The sequence below is a fragment of the Zerene cesonia genome, chromosome 26, assembly GCF_012273895.1.
Source record: "Zerene cesonia ecotype Mississippi chromosome 26, Zerene_cesonia_1.1, whole genome shotgun sequence".
Classification (NCBI taxonomy): Eukaryota; Metazoa; Arthropoda; class Insecta; order Lepidoptera; family Pieridae; genus Zerene; species Zerene cesonia.
Genome location: NC_052127.1, coordinates 1950165 through 1976892, shown reverse-complemented (window position 1 = coordinate 1976892; position 26728 = coordinate 1950165). Strand labels below are relative to the sequence as shown.

The window sequence follows — 26728 nt, the reverse complement described above, 5'->3', positions numbered from 1 at the left end:
TCCTGACGCTATAACTCCAGAACGCACGAACCGATTTCCACGGTTTTGCATTCGTTGGAAAGGTCTTGGGCGTCGTGATGTTTATAGCAACGAAAATTCCGGAAAAATTTCAACAGAAAAGCGGGAAAAACGAAGCCATCTGGTGGCGAAACGGAGTTCGCGGGGTTTGCTAGTACATAATAAAAATTAAAATATACATTTCATTTTAAAACAATTTATTTTATTGTTGTGTTTATCTTTTATTTAACTACTATATAAGCAATAAAAGTAACAATAATTTAAACTGGAAATTCTAGTATTCTTACGATTAATATTTTAACGTAGCTCTAATGTGTTTTTATATTGAAATAAGTTTGTTTAGGCGACACTAAAAGTGTGTTTTATACAAATAATTAACACAGACAATTCCAAGCAACAATTTAATAGAGATTTTTTTAGTACTATTTATCCTACTAATATTATAAATGCCAAGGTTTGTAACGATGTGTGTATGTTTGTTACTCTTTCACACAAAAACTACTGAACCGATTGAGTTTGTTACATAGATAGCTGGACAACTGGAATAACACATAGGCAAATTTAATCCCGATATTCCTACGGGATACGGACTTGCGCGGGTATACCGCAGGGCGCAGCTACTAGATTTATAATAGTAAATCATGTATTCTTATTTAAAAGCGATTATATATACTCATTGGTTATTTGATATTGTTGACTGTTGATTTTAAAAATGTGTGCTCTATTTAAGCTGTTGCAATACTCTTAAATGAATACTCCTTGAAACATTATTTTATTTGCCTACCATAGTATATAATAGGGCTAGCTAGTTTTTGTATAAAATACCCACCTTCTAAATCCATACTGTGATACTGATTGCAACCAAGGACCCTTTTTCAATCGCACATATTATCCAAAAAAATATGTGATGGAGACCTCAGACTTAAAATCAAAAAGTCCGGGGTTCGAGACTAGGCAATCGTGCAAGAAATAAATACAAAATTTTTTAAATAATTTATCTTCATATGTGCATGTCCAAGAATCAAAGGTTTGATTATATGTGACATCTGCTAATCGCACTTGGCGAGTGTGGTGGATTATGGCCCTAACCTTAATAGAAAGCCTGTGTCCCTGCAGTGGGTTATAATATGGGCATTTCAGGCTATTTGAATATATAGAATAAAATATATTGTGTTACTCTAGAAATTGATTTTATTCATAATCTTCTCGATTACAAATTAAATTTTAACAGCAAAAGGACTATATTTCTTTATATTTTAGTTTTAATGTGAATTTATCAATTTTATTGCAATGAAAGAGAAAAGATTTGATATTATAAGTATCAACTACTCAACTCAAGAGAGTATTTTTTTAGTGTGTGATAGGGAAGCGCTTGACTACCATCTCGCCTGCTGGTAAGTGTAGATGTAGTCTAAGATGGAGCGTGCTTCCCTAGTAGGTACCTGTTCACTCTACTTTTGAAAATCCACCGAGTATAGATAAAGTATTATGTCTGTTGTAATCATTTGTAGAAGGGATTTAATGTTAAGAAAATCACAGAGTTATAAGACAATTTTTGAACACATTGACAATGTTCTATGGTTCACACATTGACAATAAATGTATTTGTTAACTAGTATATAAATGTATAAAAAGTACTGTTGTATGTCTGGGTTGGCTCATATACAAGTAAATATAATACTTACGTCTGTGGGTGGTGATGATGAAGACATAGATATGGGGCCCTCTGCAGCTGTCAGCACCCATGTTGTGGCAAACACAACACCAGCTATACAAAGAGTTCTAAGCCTACGCATTCTGATCTGAAATATACAATTGCATCATTAAAATCTGATAAATCCTTTACATTAGGTTTATCTTATCTTATTCATTAATTGGAATTGGATTGGTATTCAATCTTATTTGTTTTGTGTTATAGATATTCCCAATGAATAGGCTTGTAGATTATAAATACATGTATAAATCAAATAATTATCAAATGCTATACTATAACAGAGATAACACGACAACTAGGGTTAATTAAATTTGAGCAGTTTCTCGATATTAAATAGCACAATGACATCACAACTCACACTTTTTCTAGAATTTGACGTATTTTAGTTCAATAATCAAAAAAAATATTTTGTAACAACTAATATAAATTTGATCCAGTGTGATGTGAAAACACAATAGAACAATCGCGTATCTAATAATTGTGAATAATCGTTTATAGAGTAAGTATTTTAGCGTTTGTTCCGTAGTATGAATAAGATCGGTAATAAACTATAACTAAATATATTAATATTCTAATACCTAACGTCTCCGGTGAATGGAAACAGAAATTTTAAAAGGCTAAACGTAACCTTCAAATGTTACCTTGTTTATTTGAGGATTTCAAACACAAATACCACTATCTAACTATTTTAAATTATTCTCCAAGGTAGGAATATCGCAAACATGAACAATAAAACAATTTTACATCACATTTAAAAAAGAAAATTTATGTTTTATCGACATTAATTGACAATTGACAACGTAAACGTAAAATGACAGTCGGACATAACATGACAATTGACAAGTGACAATAGTGACAGGACGTATTTTTCATTCTAATAAGATAATTATTAAGCTTTGGCTTTTTGTTAATGACATAGTTAAAACTTAAATAATAACTGTATTATACTGATAAATACCGGTATATTATATATTGCTTAATACATTTACACTTATTTTATATTACACGTGTTCTTTAACTTTTAAGCTCATATATAACTTAATATTCAGAGCAGCATTCAATGAAAAGTACGTTTTTGCTTCAGAATCTTTGATACATAAAATTTTAAAGATATAAAAAGTAAATTTAAAATGACTTTGACAAATGACACAGTTGACTAATTAAATGCTTTAGAAGTTGTATGTAAGTGTAATAACCTTACATTTTTATTTTTATAGAAAATGCCACTTGATTATAGAAGATTTAATGGACCAGAAGATAGTATATCTTATAAAAGATTTACTAGTGATTATTTACGGACATATGATGAACTTCTGAAAGAATTGTTAAATAAAAATGGAAAGAGAAAAGACGGACGCGCCATGGATGAAGCGCGAAGTTTGTGTATGTTCTGTATGTATTTCTCTGCTTATAACTTAAAATTAAATACTTAACAAGACTTAATCTTTATTATTTAATTCGTTATAGTTGCCAGGACGGGTATGGTATCACAAGCCAAAGGTTCTGCCTATGTAGAACTTAAGAAAACAAAAGTTGTTTGTTCCGTCTTCGATCCTCGAGAGATAGTTCATCAAAATGAATTTAGGTATTTTAAATGTATTCTTTATTTTCAACTAATGTTCTTTGTGACTAAGTCTATTTTGTGTTAATTTTTTACTCTTTATTTTAGTGAACTAGGGCAAATATACTGCGAAGTGAAATTTGCGCCCTTTTCTTGTCCGCGTAAACGAAGATCACACGCTCCTGATGCAGAAGAGAGAGCATTGTCGGCAGATTTGAAAAAAGCTATGGAACCAGTTATCTGCAGGCATTTATTCCCTAACTTTCAGGTAATAACATAATTTAGTTAAATTTAAAAGTACATATAAATTTAAAATGTCAAACCCCTGGTAATGTTATAGAAATGGATTTATACAGCTTTGCTAGGGGATAAAAATATAAAACATTAGGGAGCCTGCTTTACTTTTTCCAATTAAACTGGTCAAAAACTGTTCTTAATCTTAAAACAGGTTAAGGTGCAGGCCAAATATTAGTCTAAATGCTATCTCGACTTCTTTAAATTTAATAAGCTACAATCGATCCTCACCTCACTTTCAAAATCAGTAATTAATAGCGTTATTCAATTCAAGAATTAATGAATATTCATTCTTTTCAGTTGGACATATTTGTCTATATCTTAGAACACGATGGGGCCTGCCTAGCCGCAGCAATAAATTCAGTGGGGCTAGCTCTGTCAGATGCCGCTGTGCCTATGTATGACGTAATATCTGCATGTTCTGTGGCTATCATCGGTGAACATATATTCGTAGATCCAACAGAAGATGAAGAGCATTTAGCACTAATGAGTCCAGATACAGACACTAATCATGGAATTGTAACAATGTGTATGCTGCATAATTTAAAACAAGTGTCCGACTATCGGCAAATTGGATCAATGGATGTTGAATGTGTGACGAGGGTCATGAGTATTCTAGAAATGGAATGCGAGAAGATTATTCCAGTTATACAGAAAGTTGTTGTTTTAAATGTTGTCAAACAGTTTGATCAGCATAAGAGATTAGTTGAAGAGGCCAAATTGAGAGAGGAGGCTTTAAACACGAAAGTAGAGGAGTGGAAAAGTTTATTAAATGGAGGATGAAATATGGTTAAAGTAGTTTTATTTCTTTGATCTTTCCCCATTTACCTGTACTTTATTTTCCCAATAGCAATAGGAATAGGAGTTTTGAATATGGTTTAATAATTTAATTAAGGTTATAAAGTTTAATTTTAATGTTTTTTGTTTTGTTTAGTATTTCCATTGAAAACCAAAGGACGTCCTTTGAAGTTAAGTCAATCAGATGAATAGCTACAGAGTAACATTCCCAAATAAAACCAGTCATTAAGAAGGTTCTTAATTACTTTTGGGTTTGATTATGTTTCCCATTATAGAAGTTGGTGGTACCTCCCTCCCAGGGACGTTGGTGGCCTGTTTTCAGAATAGAGTTATCACATTTTATTTTCACACATTGATACAGTAGTAGAGACAGCCCTAGAAATGCATTAAGAAAAATTTTTACTAAGTGTATATATATTGCATCATGCTTATTTTATGGTAAAGCTGATATGAATATTGCAGATAATAAGTAGTAGGCAAATTTTAACTACTACTGATATAGATCAGTAAATGCGGGATAGTGACTCAGATTATGAAAAAAAATGTACAAAATCTCTAGCTGACCTGGCAAACCTACCTTACCTTTATAATTTAAGTATAAAAAAATAGATGTTAGCTGCTTCTCAGACATACCCTATTACAGACATACCACACGCAAAATTTTATTAAAATCTATGCAGCAGTTTCAATTGGTTCGATCATAGTTTCACAACACAAATTTTACATATTAGATAGAATAGAAGTGTTATTTGGAAAGTATAACATAAAAATCTTTCTTATCAATCTGTTCTCAATCCTTTAATCTTATATCTTCTCTCATAACATTAAACATGAATAGAATCCACTAGTATGGTAAGCTATTCACCACAATGATTAGTAATTAACCAATTTGAAGAATCTCATGAAAAAGTAGGTGTACTACACTTTCCTCTTGACTTCTGAAAAGGTGCAGGTGGAGTTGGTAATTCTATAAAGAAAATTCCAGCATTGATTCTCTTTGATTTACATTTTATTTTTACACTACTACATGTTTGTAAACCTATAAATACAATTTAATCCTCGGGTTTTTCTGGTGGTGGGCCGCATGGCTGCAGCATTTTCTCCATCAAATTGAACTTGACACGAGCCTTAGATTCATTCTCGACTATAGCGAAGTAGCTCAACAGGTCGGGATGTCCCATGTAGCTGCAGCAGGAATCGCGATGTTGATTAGTCAGCCATTCATATTTAGTTGTATCGGCATGCCCCGTACCGATGTATTTGCTCTGAAGATGCTCCAACTGACTGTGAATATTGTAGCGTTCACCCATCGTAATAAATTACCACTTTTATTTAATGCTGAAGGCGAAATGCGCAGAAAACAACCACTCCAATTCTGAGCACAATGTTTATCGACTCTTCAGTTTGAAAATTGATATGTCAAGTCACAATAATATGGCAAAAATGTTGTGTCGAAAAATCACCAGAAGTAAATTTAAAATAAATTTTAATCTAGATAAAGAACTGTTTTATAATGTTTATTTAACGATAATATACTGCATGCCAATAAATATCAAATCATTATACCACGTTTACTAATAAACTAAACTTTATTTTCGTAAAGTTTAACGTGTTTGACATTGACATAAGCTCTATGTTTTTTTAACGTTTCCATGACAACTGTTGATTGTTAGGCGCTGTTTTTGAATTGTTGAATCAATGACCGAGTGAGATTTTGCTAATAATTTTTATAAAATGGAAGACAACATGAAATTTACTGATTTGAAGGAGAACAGTGTTACGTTACGCAAGCAAGCCAAAAAATTAATGAGTAAAAAGCATTTGAATGAAAAGAAAATTACGCATTTATTTATGCACGAGAAAAATCTTACTGAAATTGTAAGTTTAGTTATAACTCAATTATTTATTGGTACCTACTTTTATTTTATAAACAAAATGCAATGTTTCAGCCTCTCCCAAAACATTGCACTCAAGTTATCTACGCTTATTACCACAATAATTACATTACAAAAATACAAAATTTGGACCTTATGTACAATTTGACACATTTACATTTGCAATGGAACAAACTAACGAAAATAGAAGGTCTCGAAAAACTAGTCAAACTGAAAAAGCTTTACTTGAGTAACAACAGAATAAGTGTCGTAGAAAATTTGGAGGGTTTAAAATATTTGGAAGAACTTCACATTGATAAGCAAAATATTGATGATCCATTATGCTTTGATCCAAGAACAATGATTTCTATAGGTGTAAGTATATTATCGTACGATCTTGTAAATACCGATTTTATTCAGTGGCTGTGATAGTTATTTGGTGCATTTTTTTCAATATAATTTTTGTATTTTTTTCAGGCATCTCTTAGAATACTTAATGTATCAGAAGACAAAATAACAGAAGTGCTTTGGGTTAAGCCTTTACGCCGTCTCGAAGTACTTATTGCGAAGAAGAATCAAATGGACGATGTTCAGGTAGGTAATGAAATTGGATATCATGAGCTATCCGAGCTTTCGCTTACGACTCAAATTCCTATGAATGAACAATTTCAAAATTTCAATTAAACACATAATTTTTTTATTTATAGAAATTAAAATCGATTTAAAGTTATATAAACTTATTTGAATTAAAATGTATTGCAATTTATTGTATATAAATTCTGTTGTATCGGAAACATTTTTGCTCGCAAAGCCGTTAATGACTAGAGTAGAGACACAATTTTTAAAAATAATGGATATGATTTACATGCTAAAAACTGAGGAACATTAATCGTTATCTTAATTCAAATATAATGAATTGAAATTAATTTGTTATTGTATATTTAGGCCGTAGCAGACGCTCTATGCCCTCTCGTCGGTTTGGTTGATGTCAATTTTACTGGAAATCCCATTACGAAGAAACATAGATATAAAGAAACTATTATAGCTAGATGTGGTCCTTTACGTAAGTATACCTATACACCTGCTTATTTAATCTAAACTAATGTTATTATAACGAAATTTGTGTTCTCTATATGCTTGTAAAGTTCTTACACTGCTACAGAAGTGGTTGTGTAAGTTTCAGTAGGGTTTAGAAAAAGCGATTTAAAAAATCTTTCACCATTAAAAAAAGCAGCATATTCACTGAGTGACCTGGGCTATCTTATATATTATGTTCCATCATAAGATACCACGAGGATTGAAAACCGAGATCTGTATTAACCATAAAAATTTATGAAATACACTATAAAGAAATAAGCATTATACTGTATTTGGTAACGTTTTGCTTCCCCATTAGGTGTACTGGACACGGTGCATATTCACAACACATCCAGGGTTTTTCTACAAAGTTTTGACAAGGTGGTTAGATTGCGCCAACTACACGAAAATAACAAATTGAGTACGAGTCGCGAAGGTGCTGATGAGTTTTTCGATCTGAATATGTTGCCAGGCCCTAGAGCACAGAGCGCTATGGCGATTAGTGAGTTTTCGAATCAGAAACCTAAGAGTACGTAACATATAATATCTATTTTAATATTTGTATGAATATATATATTTTCTTTTAATTATACGTTAACCTCCGACTACTCTAACTTATTTGATGATTAGATAATATATTTTAAAGATTTTACAGATTATTTTATATGCTGACTGACAGAGTCCCATTTAAAAAATTCAAGACACTTTTTTGTTTGTGCTTAGTTCGTGATGAGAATTATTAACCTGTTAAACTATTGTTGATACACGAAAGAACGCAAAATTTAAAAAAAATGTTCGAATTTTTTTCAGTGACCGCCGTAGATTCTAGTTACACTTTTATGCCTCGAGCACTCTGGCCAAGTAGACAAAATGCTTCACCTATTGCTGCAGTCAATCCAGCTCCTGTCCCTCCTATGGAAGCTAAACAACAAGAAACTGAATCAAAAAGTGCACCGATTAAAGGAATACTTAAAAAGCCTATGCCAATGAAATATATCTAAAAATATATTATAGTTTTATATAGATTTGCATCCTATTTTGAATAAAAATTTTATGTTTAAAATGAGTCCATTTGCTGATTTTTGTTTAATAATATGTCCTCGACACCATGAACATAGCGTCTGTTAAATATCACGTATTTGAAATGTTGACTGTGAAATTATCTATATCCGAGTTTAACCCCAAAAAGGCGATGTTCTTGAAAACTAAAGGTTTCGTTTTCTTTTCATAATGGATTTATTATAGACTAACAGTTCAAATTAACCACAATAAAGCTAACATTATAAAGAAACAATTGGTGGGTTGGTATTTAAATTATTTCTATGTAAATAGCTCTACCCATTACAAGTACTGCGCCAATGTCTAGTTTTAACTACCTAATTAATCTATACTTCTTTGTCTACGATCTATACAGATCTGTGATACGAATCTTCATACAAATAAATCAATGTCTAATATTACTGACATTGACTTTTCTCTTAGGTTATGTTTACATTAGCTTTAATGTTTAATGGTTAAAAATGAATATAATACGAATTAAAAATTAAAAATACTTCAAAAATGTCCAGGAAGATAAAAGAAGCTCTCGGTATTTTAAGTGAAGAAACATCAGGTACGTAATACATTTGTAATCAAACGTAGATATGTACATTTAGTCAGTTAAAAATTAAAAAGACGGTATTTAAAATTTTAGAGTTATATTTACCTGGAAGAATAGCTGAGGTTTACAGCGTTGATGCACTAGAATTTCTCAGAGAGTATGTTTCCAAAAATATCCCTGTTATAATAAGAGGTGGATGCTCAAAATGGCCTGCGACACACAAATGGAGTTCTGAATACTTTAGGTAATTACTATAAAACCAACCTTCGTTCATGGTGTCGCGCAGTCAAAGGAAACTTAGACAGACCCAGGGATTTCCTGGGGTAATAGGATTTCTGGAATGAAAACTATTTTATGTTTCCCAGTGCTTTATCTTATGACAACCAAATCGATTCAATGACTTAGACGTGAAGAAGAGACAGACAGAGTTTATTATTTATGTTCACTTGTATAATATTAGTATGTGGGGATTTATAAGAATTTCACATACACATCTCTTTGAATAAAACATGAACCCCCTCTTCCTCACATGTGACTGCACTGACACCACTAATGCTTTTTCATTGTTTGTTGTTGTCTAAAGAAGAATAATTTTTTTCAGATTTATTTTATTAGAAGTATCATGAAGCACATTTTTTTTATTTATTTCCTTTATTCCATCTCAAATTACAGGAAAACTATTCCAGATAAATTAGTGACAGTAGCTGTCACACCAAATGGATACGCTGATGGTATCACCAAAGATAAATCTGGTGAGGAACACTTTGTGATGCCTTTGGAAGTTGAAACAACCATGTCTGAATTCCTTACCATGCTTGAGGCTAAAAGGTATTGTGGGTTTGAGGTAAATATTGTTAATATATAAATGTGTGATTATTTTTTGCTGTATCAAAGAAAATGTCTGAATTTAATATACTCCTTACCTTCTGTACTACTTATTCCTTTTTATTTAACATTTATTGTTTGACTGCTTGATAGAGGTATCTCAAAATTATTTGTGGGAGCTTATTTCTAGATTATAATTAATAACCCCATCGGCCCATGAACTATCTACACATGTTGAGATTTCATTATATATTTTAGAATACTTACTGTTCCATATAAAACCTATGTGTTAGAATGATACTACCCCAAATATTAAATTTTGCTCAACTGGGGAAGTGTACTGTAGACATTTAGTACAAATAAGTTTAATACACACTGTTGCTATTCACAGGAGACATCTGTAGTGTGCATTAAACAATAAATTTAACAGCTGGTATGGAATTTTAAATGGGTATTGTGTGGGATATTCCTTAAAACTGTGCAACAAGTTTTAATGCAGTTTTCTACAGATAGAGTGATTCTAAATGAAGGTTTATATGTATAATAAATATAAGCCGCATGCAATAGCTAAAATATACAGCATTATCTTGATTGTGACAATGTACAGGCGAAAGAAAATTTCAACAATCAATTGATTACATATATTAAATATTTCAGGGAAAATTATATCCCATACATACAGAAACAAAACTCAAATTTGACTGAAGATTTCAAAGAGCTGTTGGCGGATGTGGAATTGGATGTCAAGTTTGCAAGTGAGGCATTTAATAAAAAACCAGATGCTGTGAACTTTTGGATGGGCGACGAAAGAGCCATTACATCTAGTAAGTTTTAATGATCTATAGCTTTCATACTGTCTTTAAATGAAAATTTTACGTTCTTTATTTATCTTATTAGTCAATTCACTGAATATTATATAAACTAGTCAGCCCATCTTATCCTGGGTCATATACAGTGGTGAAAAATCTTCAAAATTGGTCCAAGAGCTTGTGGAAATTTATATTATTTTGATATACAGCTAGTAACCCTGTACCTGGGTAAAAAGTACCCAACATGCTAATCCAGACTATAATATATCTCTGTACCAAATGTCATACAGATATGATAAGCTACTTTTGTCTGCAGACTAACAAACATCCATATATCCTCTATACCAACAAACTTTCGCATTTATAGTATTAGTAGAATATTAATTGAAACAGTCAATGAAAAGGCACCATTTGATAGAGTACTTAGTTCTATCATTGAAATGACTGATATTATTCATAAGTACTCATAAAGTTTACATGAATAAAAATATTTTGAGTTTGAATCATATACATATTATACTCCTCATACATCATGTTCGTAATAAATTCATTGTGTTTTATAAGTGACGTTCGAAAATAAACTAAAACTCAACCTGTTAACCCACAATTTCAGTGCACAAAGACCCATACGAGAACATATACTGTGTTATCGATGGATACAAGGAGTTTATACTCATCCCTCCCACTGACCTCCCATATGTACCTTATAAGAAATACCCACAAGCTGTTTTTAAACGAAATAACGATTGGGAAATAGTACCGATAGCTGATTGTTCTGATGGAAGTATTACTTTGCCCTGGATTTGTGTAGGTATGTATGTTATTATTTATTTGTATTACTTTCAGAACCCCTCAGCTAAACAGATCCTTTATTTTAGCCCAAGTTATTTTTAAGTGCCTTCTTTGTACAATTTTGTTGAAGAGTAAATAATACTTGTCGGATGAACCAAAATTCATCAAATCCATTCAGACGTTCTTGAGTTATAAGGGATGTGACAAACAAGATTTTCTTTCGTACATACACATGTAAACTATGATAAACACTCTATTTCCCAACTCCCTGTTAAGTTATTAAAACAAACTTCATTAGCATAATTCTATTTTCAGATCCCCTGAATCCCGACTTAGCAAAATATCCACAATTTGAAAGAGCCCACAGATACAAAATTCGATTGAACAAAGGCGATTGTCTATACCTCCCTAGTCTATGGTTCCACCACGTCACCCAAAGTCACGGTTGCATAGCCGTTAACTACTGGTACGATATGGAATTTGATATTAAATACTGCTACTTTAAAATGTTAGAAAAATTATGTGAAAATGCAACTAAAAATTTATAACCACCAGAGTAATCATTTTCGTTAGTTTGTTAAAAATGACAGAAAGTATTTGTATATTAATGTATATTTTTATTATATGATTAATAAAAATGTTATAAAAAATCTTCTGCTTGATTTTAATATTTCTGATGCACCATTTCTCCGACTCATTAAATTTATGCTCTGTGAATAATATGGAATATTAGATATATAATTGGTATATATTATAAATTATCATTCTATTGCGAAATTTAAGCGAAAATTTACGAAGCAATTTTGCGCTTGATTGCTTTCACATATCAAACAATCAACTGATAGTTACATGTTATTTCGACACATTTAGATTTTTATTTTTTGTACTCTCTTACCCCAATTATTCTATTCAATATTTGTTGGTCTCAATTACATCATGCTTGATCAAGTCATAATTACCACAACGTCAGGGTAAATGTTTGAAGTTGGCAACACTTTCACGCTCTTGCATACTCCACGTGGTGAACACACGCCAACCACGTTGTTCATTACACACACATCGCCAGCGGGCCACGCGCGTATCGTACGTGACGTACATGTTTTGGTGTTGCAAATGTTTAATGTGACATTTGCTGAAAATTTTGTATTTTATTGTTAAAAATTTACCACTGAAATAATTTTAACATATATTTTCCCACAAATTGACATGTTAGTAGTGTTGTATAGTTTTTCAATAAGAACAAGTAAATGGTACATTTAAATAGAAAAAGCTGTGAGCTGTGAGTGTGTGAGGTATGTACAGCTTTCTTTTTTATTTGATAGGTACAATTGGCCACTTAATTTAGTACTTGATAACTACGCGAACCCTTCTAAACTCTAGTTTTTATAAGTTTTATTAAGATTGTAGTTACAAATTTTAGTGATGTGTTATTTTGATTTAAATATTACACTAAACTAGCTACCTATTTATTAAAAGATCATTAAGAAATCAGAATTTTTTTTTCATATTATAAAGAAGGAAATTTGAATTTTAAATGCGTACTTACGTCCTATATATTGAGGATCGGGCCAGTCGTTCGGTAACAAGTCCGCACTCATAGCATGTTTGGCTGCAATTTCGGCGCCTACGCACTTCGTAGTGTTGCCATCATATAACTGACAGCAGATACCACACATTTTTAGTTCCTCTAGAACACCACCCTGAAATATTGTTATGTAGAATTACATCACTAAGAATCTGACCAGTCTCACTGTCGCCATGGTCGCTGTAAAGTATTCAAAAGTCGGAATAAATCAAATAATTAATAAATCGCATTAAATGCTTTAATTTATATCATTTCCTAGCTTCTATACGCGGCTTTGCCTGTCTATCCCAAGGGCACATTTAATCGGGATAAAAAGTATCCTATCACCCAGTAATCCTGTCAAGCAGTAAGTCAAAGTAAATGGGCAATGTGGAAATCAAAAATAATGTTTAATTTTAGTAATAATGCGATTTTTTTTATACATATTTGTTGAATATTAATAATTACAATGCCTGTTTTCGGACAAATGCATTCACTCAGGCCGAGGGTGGCGCATTCAGCCGCGTGACAGCTCCTGTCAGCTAAACATTTCCCGCCAAGACCACACCGACAGTCATTTACGTTGACACATGTGCACGCCATGTCTTGCCATGTGCAATCCTTAATTGAAAATCATAATTTCTGAATTTCTGTACTATTTTTGATTCTCAAATATTGGAATGAAATAATAGTAAATTAACAGTGCAGTGATAATTACCTTGTTCAACGAAAAGAGAAAAAAATTTACGTAAAAAAAGTTAAATTAGATATGTGCAAAGTCGATGATATAGGTAATTCCTTTTCTATTCTAATTTACCTTTATATCACAATTATTTAATTAAAAAAAAGGTTTGTATTATAGCACCTACAATTCCGCTTTTAGTGAGATTGGCGAAATGACAATCCGCTTTACAGCACAAGCCCTGTGACGGATGGCACGTAGCCGTTGGTGCCACGGAGCAACCTTCTTTATGAAGAGCTCTGAGAACAAAAAAAAACACACTTAATTGTTATTAGGTTCTAAAATTGAATTTATAAAATTTTAATTACCCATCTTCAAAGGCGAGAGCTCCTCCCGCCCGTGGGGTGCAGCACGGATCCCTGCTGTTACAGTGAAACGGGAGTCCGCAGTCGCAGGCCTCGCCTTCTTCGACTATACCTGCGGGTAGATTACATATACAAGTAATAATAACAGTAAATATAGTAAAAAAAACTTGAAAAACCCCTTTAATTATAGAATCAACTAAATTGTCTCACTTGGTCTGGTACAGAGTACACGTAAAGAAATTATTGAATGCATACACGCGTGCAATGTAAGTAATTATGGATAGATTAGAAGGAGAGATGTTGCAGTTCTCTATCAGTCTCTACTGCATACACGCATGCATGACTGTGGCACGTGGATATATATTTACCATTCCCACAATAAGGTCTATCCACCACCGCCATGCAATAGCTCATGCTGCTCAAGGTGGCGGCCACTAGTCGCTTGCTGCACAGCGAGAACTGGTACTTGTGTCCCGTTTCGGACGTGGAAGATTGTGAGCCCATCAGGTATCCCCGGCACTCGGGGTTGGGGAAATTGTCGTCGTGGTGCGCACCGAAACTGTGCCCTGGAATATTTTCAGAACAAAAAATAATCCCTAAATCGCTTGATAAATGAATAAACTACCAATAATCAGTATATTATAGAGAATTTGTAACAGCTAGCTAGCTTTTCTGTTGGCTATTACTTCCTTCGAGTGTGTCCACAGGCTAATTGTAAATGGTGCACAGTAAAGGTAGTCTGGCTAACTGATATAATTTCGTTGTATGCTTTTTGTCGGAAGTTTCTTTATTTGTTATTTTAGTATGTTTTATAAAATTTTAACCACATTGTTTTGTAAATTGTGTAAAATGAATACTTTTCTTCTTTTACTAACATATTTAAGAAATAAATACTACTTCACCGATAAGTTAATTCGTCTTACACATTCACCGCGCTAAAGTGACCGCGAGTATTAGGTCTACAACGCCTGCTTTTTTTAATGTCAGAGCGGTTAATTGATCTGTTGTGGTGTGTTTGAAAGCGACCACTACCTTCTAGCTAATTCCTCTACAAGTATGTGGCCCGTCATAAGTATAACAATTATAAATCTCCAACGAGTCACCCATTTCATGCGCAAGCGTCAACGCAGCGATTCTCTCCGGCACCCTCTCCGCCCCGTCCGCGGTCGCATGCGCAAGCGCAAGCGTGTTGAACGAGCGTCCGAACGCGCGCCTGTCGCAAAGACCGCCTGCCGCGCCGCCCATGCCGCCCCCGAGTGATGTAAAACTGAAAATAAGCAAATGATTGGTGTACACAAGTATATAGAGGACTATATACATTAAAGAATATGATATGAATATGATGAATTCTATAGGAAGAAAGTAATTGAGAAAATAAAATTAGAAATTCACATTTAATACAGAAAGTTTACGTCTCTTACGTCTATTTTGTATTTATTTAATTATGTTTCTGACTTACATAACATCTGGTAGACCTACCATGTTTTATGTTCGCGCAAAGTAAAAAGGGAAGTCTGACTTCGTGATTCTGATTGTCTCCATGGGATAACACCTTCTTTTTGAAGTTACGTTAACGTTTACCATTAAGTAATTAAGATTTTTTTTTGATTTATTTAGTTTGTAAATCGATAGAGAACCAATTACATATATCTATTTATTTCTACAAGTCCTTACCTGCAGGAATTAGATTATGGTGTCATTTAGTCATTTTTAAATGGTTAATGATTTATGAAAAAAGATTATGAATTTTATTAAATAATCTTTACCTCAATCCCAGAGTCCGATTGTTAAAGGCGTGTCCAGAGAAAGCGACGCCAAGACACACTTCAGACAACCTCCGTAGTCTGGCAAAGCGCATGAGATACGACCGGCCATCCACAGATCGCTCGCTGGCCAGGTCTCCAAAAACACGGCCGTTGGTCTCGTGTGACGTAAGCACTAGGATATACTTCACGGAGAAACCTACAATGGTTAGCAGGGTGTGGTGTTGAGATAACTTTACTTTTTACCTTTATGTCAAAAAGTGATCCTGTGTCCCCTAACCACCTGGGGTATGGGGCAGAAAAACAACAATCTGTTTCACTGATTTTCTTTAAGGACAAGTAAGTGATATCTGATATATAGATATATATATATAGATCTGTCTACTGAGTCCTGCTAGATTGAGGCCTTTTTTAGTGATTCCACTGGAAATTGAACCCAGGAACCCTCAGTTCTAGACTCACGCGTTAACCACAGTACTTAGGAGGCGGTCTACCTTTATGTCAGAGTACACATTTTTTTTAATATTAATTTTATATTAATATACATATTTTTTTGTTATAATTTTCTCCGTTTGCATCAGCATGTTAACATAAAAACTTCATAATTTGACGACTTATAGTTAGCATGATTGTTATCAAATTTGGTGAAATACCACCATCACATCTTGATACGAGAATAATATTGCGCACTGACATAATTGTTAAGCACTTACCTATATTATCAGGAATCCCGTCTTCGTTAAAATCTGCGTTTCTAAAGATGATGTCCGCCTGGGCCACCGCGTGTATCATTCTGCGTAAGACGTGCTTGAGGCTCGAATTCGCATCCTTTGTAATTCATAAAAAATCGAATTTTAAAAACACATGATAACTTGCAATCCAGTGGAAAACATCTATCTACGAAGTAAAAGGTTTATTTCTACTAGAAAGCTCCAGAAGATGGATTCGAAAGTTTATTTTGGGTGTGTTATTTGGTAAGCATAATCAGCTTAGCAGATTAGGGATGGCATTTCATTACATTAGTTTTAATTCTGAGACAGATTTTGAGGTAGGTATATAAAATAAAAAGAGGTGGATGTATTCAAAAGATTTCACGTAATTTTTATAGTAGTTATGTGTAGTTTTCATTATTAAAATCTTGCTCAAAAATAAAACTAATGTGCAATTTACCTTGTCAAAGAACTCCTTGTCCGCCAGGAGGAGCAAGTCGCAGATCCTGGCCCTTGCTATACCTGGCTTGTGTGCTCTCTCTTGGTACCGATACGGGAAATAGGGTAGTTGTGCAAAGTTATTATCTTCCTATGGCAGAAATTTAATTTTAAACTATGTATACTTCATTATATACAGTACTTTGTAGATTTTTTTAACAAAAAGCAAAAAAAAAGTCGCAGTTAATTTATAAAAGAGTGATAACTCCTAGAAATGAAAAATATTAAAGGGAGGAATTGGTAGTGAAGTCATTAATTAAACATAACTAGACGCTTGTCGCGGCTTCGCCCGGATATCAAGATTCCTGTTTTAGCTGAAAGGACCTTTTAGTCGGGATAAAAAGTATCCTATCACACAAGTCAGCTCATACCCTCTCTGTATACCAAATTTCATTAAATTCCGTTCAGTAGTTTCAGCATGATTGACCGACAAACTTTCACATTTATAACATTATTGTGATATTAAAAGAAGCTAATAAAAAGCGTGTAAAAACTAACGAGTTTGTTTGTTTAGTTCGAATTGAAAAATTGTATTTGCATTTGATTGTACATTCATCACACTAAAAATGTGACAATAGCGGGAAACACTTTTTGAGAACTTTTTTAACGTTTGGTACTTTGGAGTTTTTTTCTCGAAATCAATTGGAGAGTAATCGCGGGCTGCGGGCTATTCTTTGCCTATATTCCCTGGCCTCTTTCTTCAGACATAGTAATCATATCATAAAATCACTCCCTTACGACGTGAAAAAATTACAAACATACAAACATACTTTTACATTTATAAAATATGTTACGATTATAAGTAGCTATAACTAAGAAAGGAAGCTCGGACTAGCTATAAGGTTAGCTAGAAGAAAGAAAATCTATAAGCTATAAAAAGCATCACCTGATCACCTGTACATGATCGCTGCGAGGCTGCCGCGGCGCCGCCACGTGGTCGTTCTCGAATCTTCCAAACTTCTTGGTCAGGTCGTCGCGCCCGTACGGATCCGCGTAGAGTGTTCTGTTACCTGAAGTATATATTTTGCTATTTCTCTATAAGTAACTAAATGGGCAGTAAGCTGTATCTATGACAAACGCTGCACAAATTTTCTATCAAGGACCTAACTACTGACAAATTTCACTTCATAATTTGTTTCCAAGATTGGTCCACCAATTACTCTGACCTGTCTATATGGAAGAAATAAGCATACATTGTTTTTTAATTTATACTTAAACTAACTCATAAAGTTTAAACTAACTACAAGACAGAAAATAATGTCTATTCTATTACTATGTGACGCAATTGTCAAGATTTGCGTTTATCAAAATCATTGAGACCGGACAAGTGAGAAATGCTTTACTTTTAAAAGCCCTTACAATTTGTATTTGACCCTTTATAATCGGCACGTGTTTCGCTTAAATTTCTTGTATATTGTAGTTCACGTGACATTAAAATTATTAACATATTTAACGTATTCATAAATCAATCGGTAATAAAGTTAGAAACGAGTTTAAAAATGCCATCATTCATCCACCAATATAGTCAATTATCTTTAAGATCAGTTGGGAATTTTATTGGTTACATAATGTTATAAAAAATATGTAATAAAGGGATTACTTAAGTAACATTAATTTATAGAGTTTGATATAAGTTAGAACTTGAAGGCTTGAAAAGAAGCATTCATTAATTTACACCCACTTTCGAATGAGCAAAATGTGATAGCTTGTTGGTTTTATTTAATTTTTTACCTATATGTAGCACCCCATAGAACTGTTGGTCCTCTCCGATGTACCCCTCAGCGGACCCAGAAGCAGGGTCCTCCACGGGGAATCCGTATGCCATCATAACATCATCGAGGGGGTACAAACGATCTGTTAGTTCGTCGTTAACTTCAGGGTCCAGGAGCAGAGCTGATTCCTCTGATGTCAGTGCAGATGATCCTGGAAGGATAAAATTAAGGGAGTACATAACGTAGCAATGGGATGGGATAATTTTTCTTACATAATGACCAGAAGACCTAGACTAGAAAAAGCGAATGAGATTTTCGAGTTTATGTTGTTTTAAAATATTATGCAACTATGATATGTTATTTTTTAACTATTTCAAATTAAGATTGTTTATAAAGTTATGGTATAGTATTATGTTACCTGTGGTTATGTTAACGTTGCGCGCGCATCAAAATAGTTTTTTGATTTGTATCAACATTTTTAAGAATTTGCCATAATAAATGAACAGGGAGAAAATTAAAAACTTTTTAACGGATTTTAAACGCGATTTATTCATCATATTATTAACCCGACGTTTCGAACACTTTACAGTAAGGTTAAATTATTATAAATTAAATATAATGAATAAATCGCGTTTAAAATCCGTTAAAAAGTTTTTAATTTCTAAATGTATAATACTCGCGTAAAATCAAATACAAGAAAGTACTATGGAGAAAATGTTTCAACAATTATTCTCAAGTTTATTCTATTTTTAATTATTCTTGAATTTATATTGATTAAATACAAACTGAGTAAGACCAGGTTTAATATTCTTGTTGTTTTGTTGAGATTTGCAAAACATATTCATCTCTGTGTGGATTAATTTCTAAACAAATTTGTAGCTCGTACCTGTAGACTGCAACTTCAAACACAGCAGGTGTACTTCTTTTCCAAATCTGGCTTCGATCACGTTGTATCCATATGCCTTGCAGATCCTTTCAGCCTTGTCCTCATTTTGCAAACCAGCTACCAAGCTAAGAAGAAAGAAAATCCAACTCATTATGACTATAGATTTGGCATCGCTTACAACAAGATACGAAATTTTGATTGAGTCAGTGTGACGTATTACTCTGTATAGTATAGACACTTTTGTTCTGAGAGTTAGGTTTGTTAACTTCTTTTTATCTTATCTTATCTTATATCTTTAAACGAGCAATTATTGTATATATATAATTGGAATCTCGGAATCAGCTCCAACGATTTTCATGAAATTTAGTATATAGGGGGTTTCGGGGGCGATAAATCGATCTAGCTAGGAATCTTTTTTAGAAAATGTCATATTCGTGTTTTATCGACTTAAACTTACTTTTTTAACAAATAGGAGGCGTTTGAGTAGTCCCAATTTATTATTAGCTGTAGGTGATAAAATGTAATTCGTACTTAAATATAATTTCGAAAAAACACAATTTATAAAAAAACAAAAAAAAAATACCGAGCAAAGCTCGGTCATCCAGGTACTTGACTATTAAACGTGAAGTTGAGCTGTATCATAACTACATATGATTTTTCAAAGACACAAAAAACCTTTTCCTTTTTTGTGTTCAGGCAGTTATGGAAGCATGATTTTTTAATCCATAGAGTTTGTAAATACTGCTTTTTTAAACATGGTTTTCAAACAGACGCTACAGACAATAAATGTCCTTTAAATGATTGTTTCCATTCCATCATGTGCGTATGTAAAAATAATAATAATATGACAAATGTACACGCTCCTTCTACCGGAACGGCGCTACATCTAATCAGACATACAAATCGTGTATCAATTAAGAGGTTTACTATGAAACTACGTATTTATATTTACACTACGCTCCGAGACTATCACGATATTGTAATTAACATTCTACGGACGAGAGCTTCATTCATAAAAACGATTAATTAATACGTGGACGATGGTGCTTGATGAACATTGAAACGAAATAATAATAACGAATCTTAAACAATTTGAAATTAAAGACTTTTTAACAGATTTTAATCGATATTTACATATTTATTATTAAAATTGTTAATGGTCTGCTTGTAAGCACGCTCTCTTAAAGTATATGAAACTTCATGTTAAAATATAATATTTTTAAATCAATAATACTTGCGTAAAGCAAAAAATAGTACATAACGGAACAATTAAAAAAAATGTGATAATAATTATGCGAATTTATTTGTCACTAGTAATGCCCCGCAGTTCCGCGAGCGAACTTAATCACGAACGTAAGCTACCATTTCCAAAGCCTATGTTTTATTCTGGTATATGAAACAATGACGATTTTCGCCGCCTGTATACCTGTATGCCTGTATGCTTAGATATTTAAAATTTTGTAACAGATTTTAGTGTTTTTTTTTTAAATAGATAAAGTGAATCGAAAGAAATGTTTATATGTATAATAACAATAAAAAACCGGGGAATTTTTTTTATATTCTTAAAAAAAGCATAAAAAAGGGGTTCTACTACGAATTTAATGTGTGTGAAGTCACGGGATTACCTAAATACCTTCTATTGAATAATAATATTAATCCAATCCGTAGTTTCGGTGTGATAGAGCAGATAATAAATATCCAAACGTTCCCTCTTCCTTTTATTTGTAGATTATCTAATTGATGCATTTAAGATGTTCTCTTTAAGTATAATAATAACATATTCAGATAATTATAACATCACATGCTGCGCCCCTCGGTTTCACCTACGTAAGTCCGTATCCCGTAGAAATACCCCTATATGTTATTCCAGTTGTCCAGCTATCTACGTACCAAAGTTCGTTGCAATCGGTTCAGTAGTTTTTGCGTGAAAGAGTAACAAACACACACACATCCTTACAAACATTCACATTTATAATAATAATAGGATATATAAGTAAGATATAAGATAAGATATAAATATAACAGCAATCGGATTGTACTAGCTATTTATGACAGTATTAAGTAAACATTATATAGGTATTATGACATTCGATGTCTTTGAAAACTGGCTTGTCCCTATTACGACTAACGGAAACTGAAGTTTAATCCTAGATTTGGCGGATGACAAAAGATGACTACGAGTCTAAAATTAAAACTGCTATTTAATACTAGATGGCGCTGAATGTTTGAATGGGATATATAATAGCTAGGCTAAGTTTTTAGAATAACAGACTTTAAAATTTTTCGATAATTGTTCATATAAAAAATCTAACTTTCAAAATTATGCCCGTTTCCTTTTCCTCACCCGTCCTAGTCCATTCCTTCTTTCCATTCGTTAATCCATTCCTTTTCCCTTACCCCAAAAAAGCGGGCAGCGCATTCACAGAGGTACTACCTTTGCGAATGTTTATGGGCGGTGGTGATCGCTTACCATCAGGCGAACCACCAGCTCAGGTGCCCGCTATGACATAAAAAAAAAAAATAATGTTCAGCCTCTCCGCTCGCCATATAATATGTTACTATATAAATAAATATTTGTCTTTTCTCATGCAAATTTCTTCTCAATTTGTCGCGAGATAGGGAACCGTACATCCACCTAAATTCTAGAAAAGTATTATTACTAGTATACTATTATGTTATCTGTGGTATTATTAAAGCCTATAAATAGCAAAAAGCAAACCATTGAATATTTATATTTTTATACGAGTACGTACATATAATGAACTAGAAATAAATACTTTTCAAAGCATTTCAATTTCTATGATTTATTTGGTAGCTACTTTTTTAGTTTTAAACTTTAATTATTGTGTATATATATAAAATTCTCGTGTCACAGTTTTCGTTGCCATACTCCTCCGAAACGGCTTGAACGATTTTGATGAAATTGTTTGTGCTTATCCGGTATATATGAGAATCGGCCAATCTATTTTTCATCCCCCTAAATTATAAGAGTAAGACAAAACAGCGTTTGCCGGGTCAGCTAGTGTATATTATATTGTAATAGAAAATGTTTTTATTTATTTCACCAACACACCAAATATGCTTTGTATTGATTGATGATTTTATTAAAAAACAACCTGACAAATTACATTAATGAAAACACCTCTTACATTCTAATTCCAAATATAAATATAACCTCAATAGTATAATATAATGAAAAAAAAGCCCAACCATAGTATCATAAATGTGTATGTATAAATACAATTCATGCTACCGCTATGACGTCCATCCATATTAAATCTCACGACACAAAAAATCAAAGTAGAGTTACTATTTGTCAACCCATGACCGCTGGCCGCAGCTCATTTGTCCAATAACGGTGGCAGTAAGCGCCCGCATCCGCGGTATAAACATATATTCATAAAATATACAGTGATGTTGAAGTACACAGTGAAAAAATACTGCTCGGAGGGCAGCAAGCTTAACCAGATCATGGTGGCTGTATTGAGTAAGTGTTTTGTGTGTTAGAGAATGCTAATAGTGATAAGCCGGTTTGTTAATTTTTTTAATATATGATGTTCGGTTTAATGCGCTATTATATCTAACTACTAATAATTAAAAAAATGAATAATTAAAAAATTCTTAAATTAGGACACAGCTTATTCTTAATTATGAGTATTATTTAAATTAGAGATATTTAATCATCTCATCATCATATTTAATCATCATCGTACAAAAATTCATCCATCATAAAGTTATAAAAATTAATAGCAATAAATGAAATGATTCTTAATTAAATAATCCATATTGTTGAGTTAGCGTTTAAATAAAAATTTATATAGAATTTAAAAAATAGGATGTTCTATGATCCTCTGTATATTTTAATATACCTATTGTTACCGACAGTCATTCAAAACGTATATAATAATAAAAATAATCAAATAGATAGATTTTTTTAAATAAAGCAATTATGATATTTGAATTTCAATATTCGACATTTTTAATTTCAGTTAATTTAATTATCATAAATCACTATTTCTTAAACAATATAACTTAAAAGTATTAATAAAAAAAAAACCAAATGTAACTTATTTAAGTTTCTAAAAAAATAAATCTAATTTTATAACAGTTATAATATAAAATACTAACTAAACAATATAACGATGAAATCTATAAAATTTAAAACGAATCTTGCGATCTGTCTACAAAAAACAGTTACAAATTAAAATTCATAAATTAATTCTTATCTATGCGACTAACCGTTTAAATCTCAACGTTTATTTAAAACAAAAATCGCAAGTGTTCAAACATACACTTTCACATGTCCAATGGATCACACTGAGCGTCGTGTTTTTTTATATTTTATTTAGTTTTTGCATTGTTTTATTATGAATTAGATAGCTATATAAAGATAGATATATAGATAGATAAAGATAGCTTTAAACGCGTGCTGTGGAAATATTGTCTATGTACACTCTTCTAATATTAAAAAGGAATAATCATGTGAAGAAACCAAAATTCGATTGATTTATTTATCTAAACAATAGAACAAAAAAAAACAAGTTTTGACACTATCATACTTTGCTTATATATAGCAATGCATATACATATATAGCAATGCAGACGATTCGATATTTATTGCTAGCGATTAAAAATAGTTTTATAAAATGTTGAGAATGACTGGTTTTCGAGACATTTATTGTTTTATATTATAATTTTTAATACAACGGACTGATTTATTATTGTTATGATAATTTTTAATACAACTAAATCAGTGTTAATCTAGTAAATGTACTTGGCTGTAGCCAAGTATCATTGTACCAATGTTCAGTGGTACGTGTGAAAGAGCAACATACATACATCCATCCTCATTAGCATTCGCATTTATAATATTAAAAGGATGATATGATCATAATGTACCTAATATATAAAGCTTAATGTAATATTATAAAGCTCACGAGTTTCTTTGTTTAATTAGAACGCGCTAATCCCATGAACTTTGCTGATTCGGATGCAATAGTTGAGATATTTGAAGATCAGAGAAAGAACGTAGGATTTAACACTACGAAACTGAAATTATGCGGGAGAAATCCCAAGACTGCGCCTATACCATTGAATACGCGCAAATCCGTAGGCGGAAAGCTGTTTTACAATAATAATAAAGATTCACGTTTAAACCATTTAAGGAAAACATTTGAAATAAATGTATCGATTATAATGTTTTTTTCTCACGAACATATTTTCCTTATTAAAAACTTGAATGGTATTTTGCAGCTTTCTAACAACAAGCTTTCATACTTTTACTAAGTTAAGTACTTATTAATGAAAATTTGTTTAATTGTCTTTGCAATATATTTAACAGTCTGTGGATTGATGTCTTCACTGTCGTATTAACACATTCGTGGAAGGCGTGGCAAAGCGCGAAGCGAATAATGCACTCAATTGTATTAACATACTAGCATTCCGCCCGCGGCTTTGCTCGCGTAGTCACGGGTAAGATAGACTCGGGGCGTTACCGACAAAGTTCCCCTTCCCGTTAGATTTCCGGGATAAAAACTATCCTATGTCCTTTCTCGGGTCTAAAACTATCTCTGTACCAAATTTCAACCTAATCGGTTTAGCCATTCTTGAGTTATAAATAGTGTAACTAACCTGGCGATCCTATCAACTCGTGAAATTGTTGCATTGTTACCTATTCTTGATAAATTTACGAAGTTTGAATCCATTCGTCCATATAAAATAGGTCAAAATCTAGTCTTAATGAGTCGGTTACATACAAACATTTAAGTGAAGCAAATAAAAGTGTGTTAATAAAATTTGAAGTTAAGGTAAAACGACGCAATTCGGAGACAAAGCTTTAAAGTTATTTCAAAGCTATTTTAAGAATCAACCGATTTAAAAATTCCAATTTTAAGAAAATAGTGCTTCTTGCATGTTATGAGTATATTTGATGGAATTAGCATAAACGTTTCTATAATTATTTATGTCAGAGCGGGCAACTGAACTGGTGGTTTATCTGATGGTAAGCAATAACCACCGTCCATGAATGTCCGCTATTTAGGGGGCAAGGGATAAGGAAAGGATTGACGTCTGCAAAGAAGGAATGGATTGGGAAGGGTAGGGAAAAGGAAACAGGTCTCACTCCCCCACTCACCGCGCAAAACACAATAGCATGCTACTATTTCACGCCAGTTTTGTGTCCGAGCTGGCTTAATTCGTACCGAAGCGTGCTCGACTCCCACACGTGATATTTCATCTTAGTATACTATAAATACTATGTGATACCTTCGTATGTGCTTTTTGTTATTTTAACGCGCTTTTTGCGCAAAGGATATAAATATACTCATGTACCTATTACAACACAATTTTACAACAGAATCTTGCTGTTATTATATCAATTATGTTGTATGCTGGCGCCTGACAATCATTATGAGATTCTTAAGCTTTTCCTTTTTATATAACTTTAAGAGGATAAGAATAAAAAAACGATACATATCTAGATCATATTGCTATAATATTTATAAAGACTAGAATAAAACAACGTCATTTACAATTTATTTTGAGGCATCAAATTCAATAAAGACGATGTGTGTCAATGATATATTTGAAGTAGAAACAACCTCCACGATTTATATGTATCTATTAATGATTAGTGAAATATTCAAAGGATTCAATCGAGTTGAATCTCTCTTAATATCAGTTTGGAGAGGGGGATATCGCCAAATATCACGAATTATTTTTCCTCTAAAACCAAAAAAAAAAAACTACAAAAGTAGGTATATTTATTTTTCTATCATATAACTGTTAATTTAAACATAACATTTATTTAATTAAATAAATCTGTTAAAACACAGTATATAAAATTATGCCGTTCTATTTGAAAAACATAGACAATAATGTCTTTGAAATACTTATCTGTAAGGCAAACTACAACTGTAAATATATACTATATTAGATCTCCGAAACGCGTTTATTTCGAATCAATCTTTATATTCTTTTGATGGTTGATTATCTCATAAATAAATGTAATTTTCGTGCTTGTCTTGTATTTTGTAACCAAGTATAAATAGTCCGAGTAGTAGAGAGTAGTCCTTTTTAAAAGAATCCTCAATAGACGAGCCTATTTTCTAGAGATCTGAAAAAGGCCTTTTCCTATAAAGTTACTAAAAATTCAAGTATTCAATTCTCAATTACGATCTGCTAGACT

General features: G+C 32.4%; 6 protein-coding genes across 8 annotated transcripts in view; 3 read left to right on the top strand and 3 right to left on the bottom strand.

Annotated features, from left to right (window-relative positions):
* The window catches only part of LOC119837079 (transmembrane protein 165), a 33238-nt gene extending 30700 nt beyond the window's left edge, over positions 1 to 2538 (bottom strand). The window contains exons 1-2 of one of the 2 annotated variants that reach the window (XM_038362572.1): positions 2374 to 2538; positions 1704 to 1820 (exon numbers count right to left, since the gene is read on the bottom strand). In XM_038362572.1, coding sequence (XP_038218500.1) covers positions 1704 to 1814 — 111 coding nt within the window. In that variant the 5' untranslated portion in view covers positions 1815 to 1820; positions 2374 to 2538. Of the gene's footprint in view, positions 1 to 1703; positions 1821 to 2090; positions 2216 to 2373 lie in introns of those variants that run through there. The other variant, XM_038362571.1, reaches the window with a different exon arrangement.
* Positions 2539 to 2879: 341 nt separating this feature from the next.
* On the top strand, positions 2880 to 4376 carry LOC119836958 (exosome complex component MTR3). 2 transcript variants are annotated; one of them, XM_038362433.1, is made up of 4 exons: positions 2880 to 3115; positions 3200 to 3317; positions 3402 to 3561; positions 3888 to 4376. In XM_038362433.1, the coding sequence occupies exons 1-4, from the start codon at positions 2953 to 2955 to the stop codon at positions 4368 to 4370; spliced, it is 924 nt and encodes a 307-aa protein (XP_038218361.1). In that variant the 5' UTR covers positions 2880 to 2952; the 3' UTR covers positions 4371 to 4376. The 2 variants fall into 2 exon arrangements, with proteins under 2 accessions (XP_038218361.1, XP_038218360.1); XM_038362432.1 differs by having other exon boundaries at positions 2881 to 3124.
* A 1060-nt stretch (positions 4377 to 5436) lies between these two features.
* Positions 5437 to 6009, bottom strand: LOC119836959 (splicing factor 3B subunit 5). Its single transcript, XM_038362434.1, has one exon. It carries the CDS (start codon positions 5693 to 5695, stop codon positions 5438 to 5440), a length of 258 nt encoding a protein of 85 aa, XP_038218362.1. The 5' UTR covers positions 5696 to 6009; the 3' UTR covers position 5437.
* A 182-nt stretch (positions 6010 to 6191) lies between these two features.
* On the top strand, positions 6192 to 11974 carry LOC119836957. The gene is made up of 11 exons (XM_038362431.1): positions 6192 to 6263; positions 6335 to 6634; positions 6737 to 6853; positions 7205 to 7322; positions 7656 to 7865; positions 8147 to 8241; positions 9054 to 9073; positions 9609 to 9764; positions 10419 to 10585; positions 11184 to 11381; positions 11678 to 11974. Exons 1-11 carry the CDS (start codon positions 6192 to 6194, stop codon positions 11908 to 11910), a joined length of 1686 nt encoding a protein of 561 aa, XP_038218359.1. The 3' UTR covers positions 11911 to 11974.
* A 306-nt stretch (positions 11975 to 12280) lies between these two features.
* On the bottom strand, positions 12281 to 19693 carry LOC119837157 (disintegrin and metalloproteinase domain-containing protein 10-like). Its single transcript, XM_038362680.1, has 13 exons — positions 19543 to 19693; positions 18676 to 18867; positions 17845 to 17954; positions 16907 to 17035; positions 16450 to 16564; positions 15740 to 15935; positions 15077 to 15240; positions 14342 to 14539; positions 13977 to 14085; positions 13796 to 13907; positions 13395 to 13547; positions 12909 to 13062; positions 12281 to 12494 (listed from the first exon to the last, which is right to left on the bottom strand). The coding sequence occupies exons 1-13, from the start codon at positions 19691 to 19693 to the stop codon at positions 12307 to 12309; spliced, it is 1971 nt and encodes a 656-aa protein (XP_038218608.1). The 3' UTR covers positions 12281 to 12306.
* A 3177-nt stretch (positions 19694 to 22870) lies between these two features.
* LOC119836896 (facilitated trehalose transporter Tret1-like) overlaps positions 22871 to 26728 on the top strand; it is a 22083-nt gene continuing 18225 nt past the window's right edge. Inside the window, exon 1 of the mRNA XM_038362346.1 lies at positions 22871 to 23029. Within this exon, the coding sequence (XP_038218274.1) occupies positions 22957 to 23029 (73 nt within the window). The 5' untranslated portion in view covers positions 22871 to 22956. The remainder of the gene's footprint in view (positions 23030 to 26728) is intronic.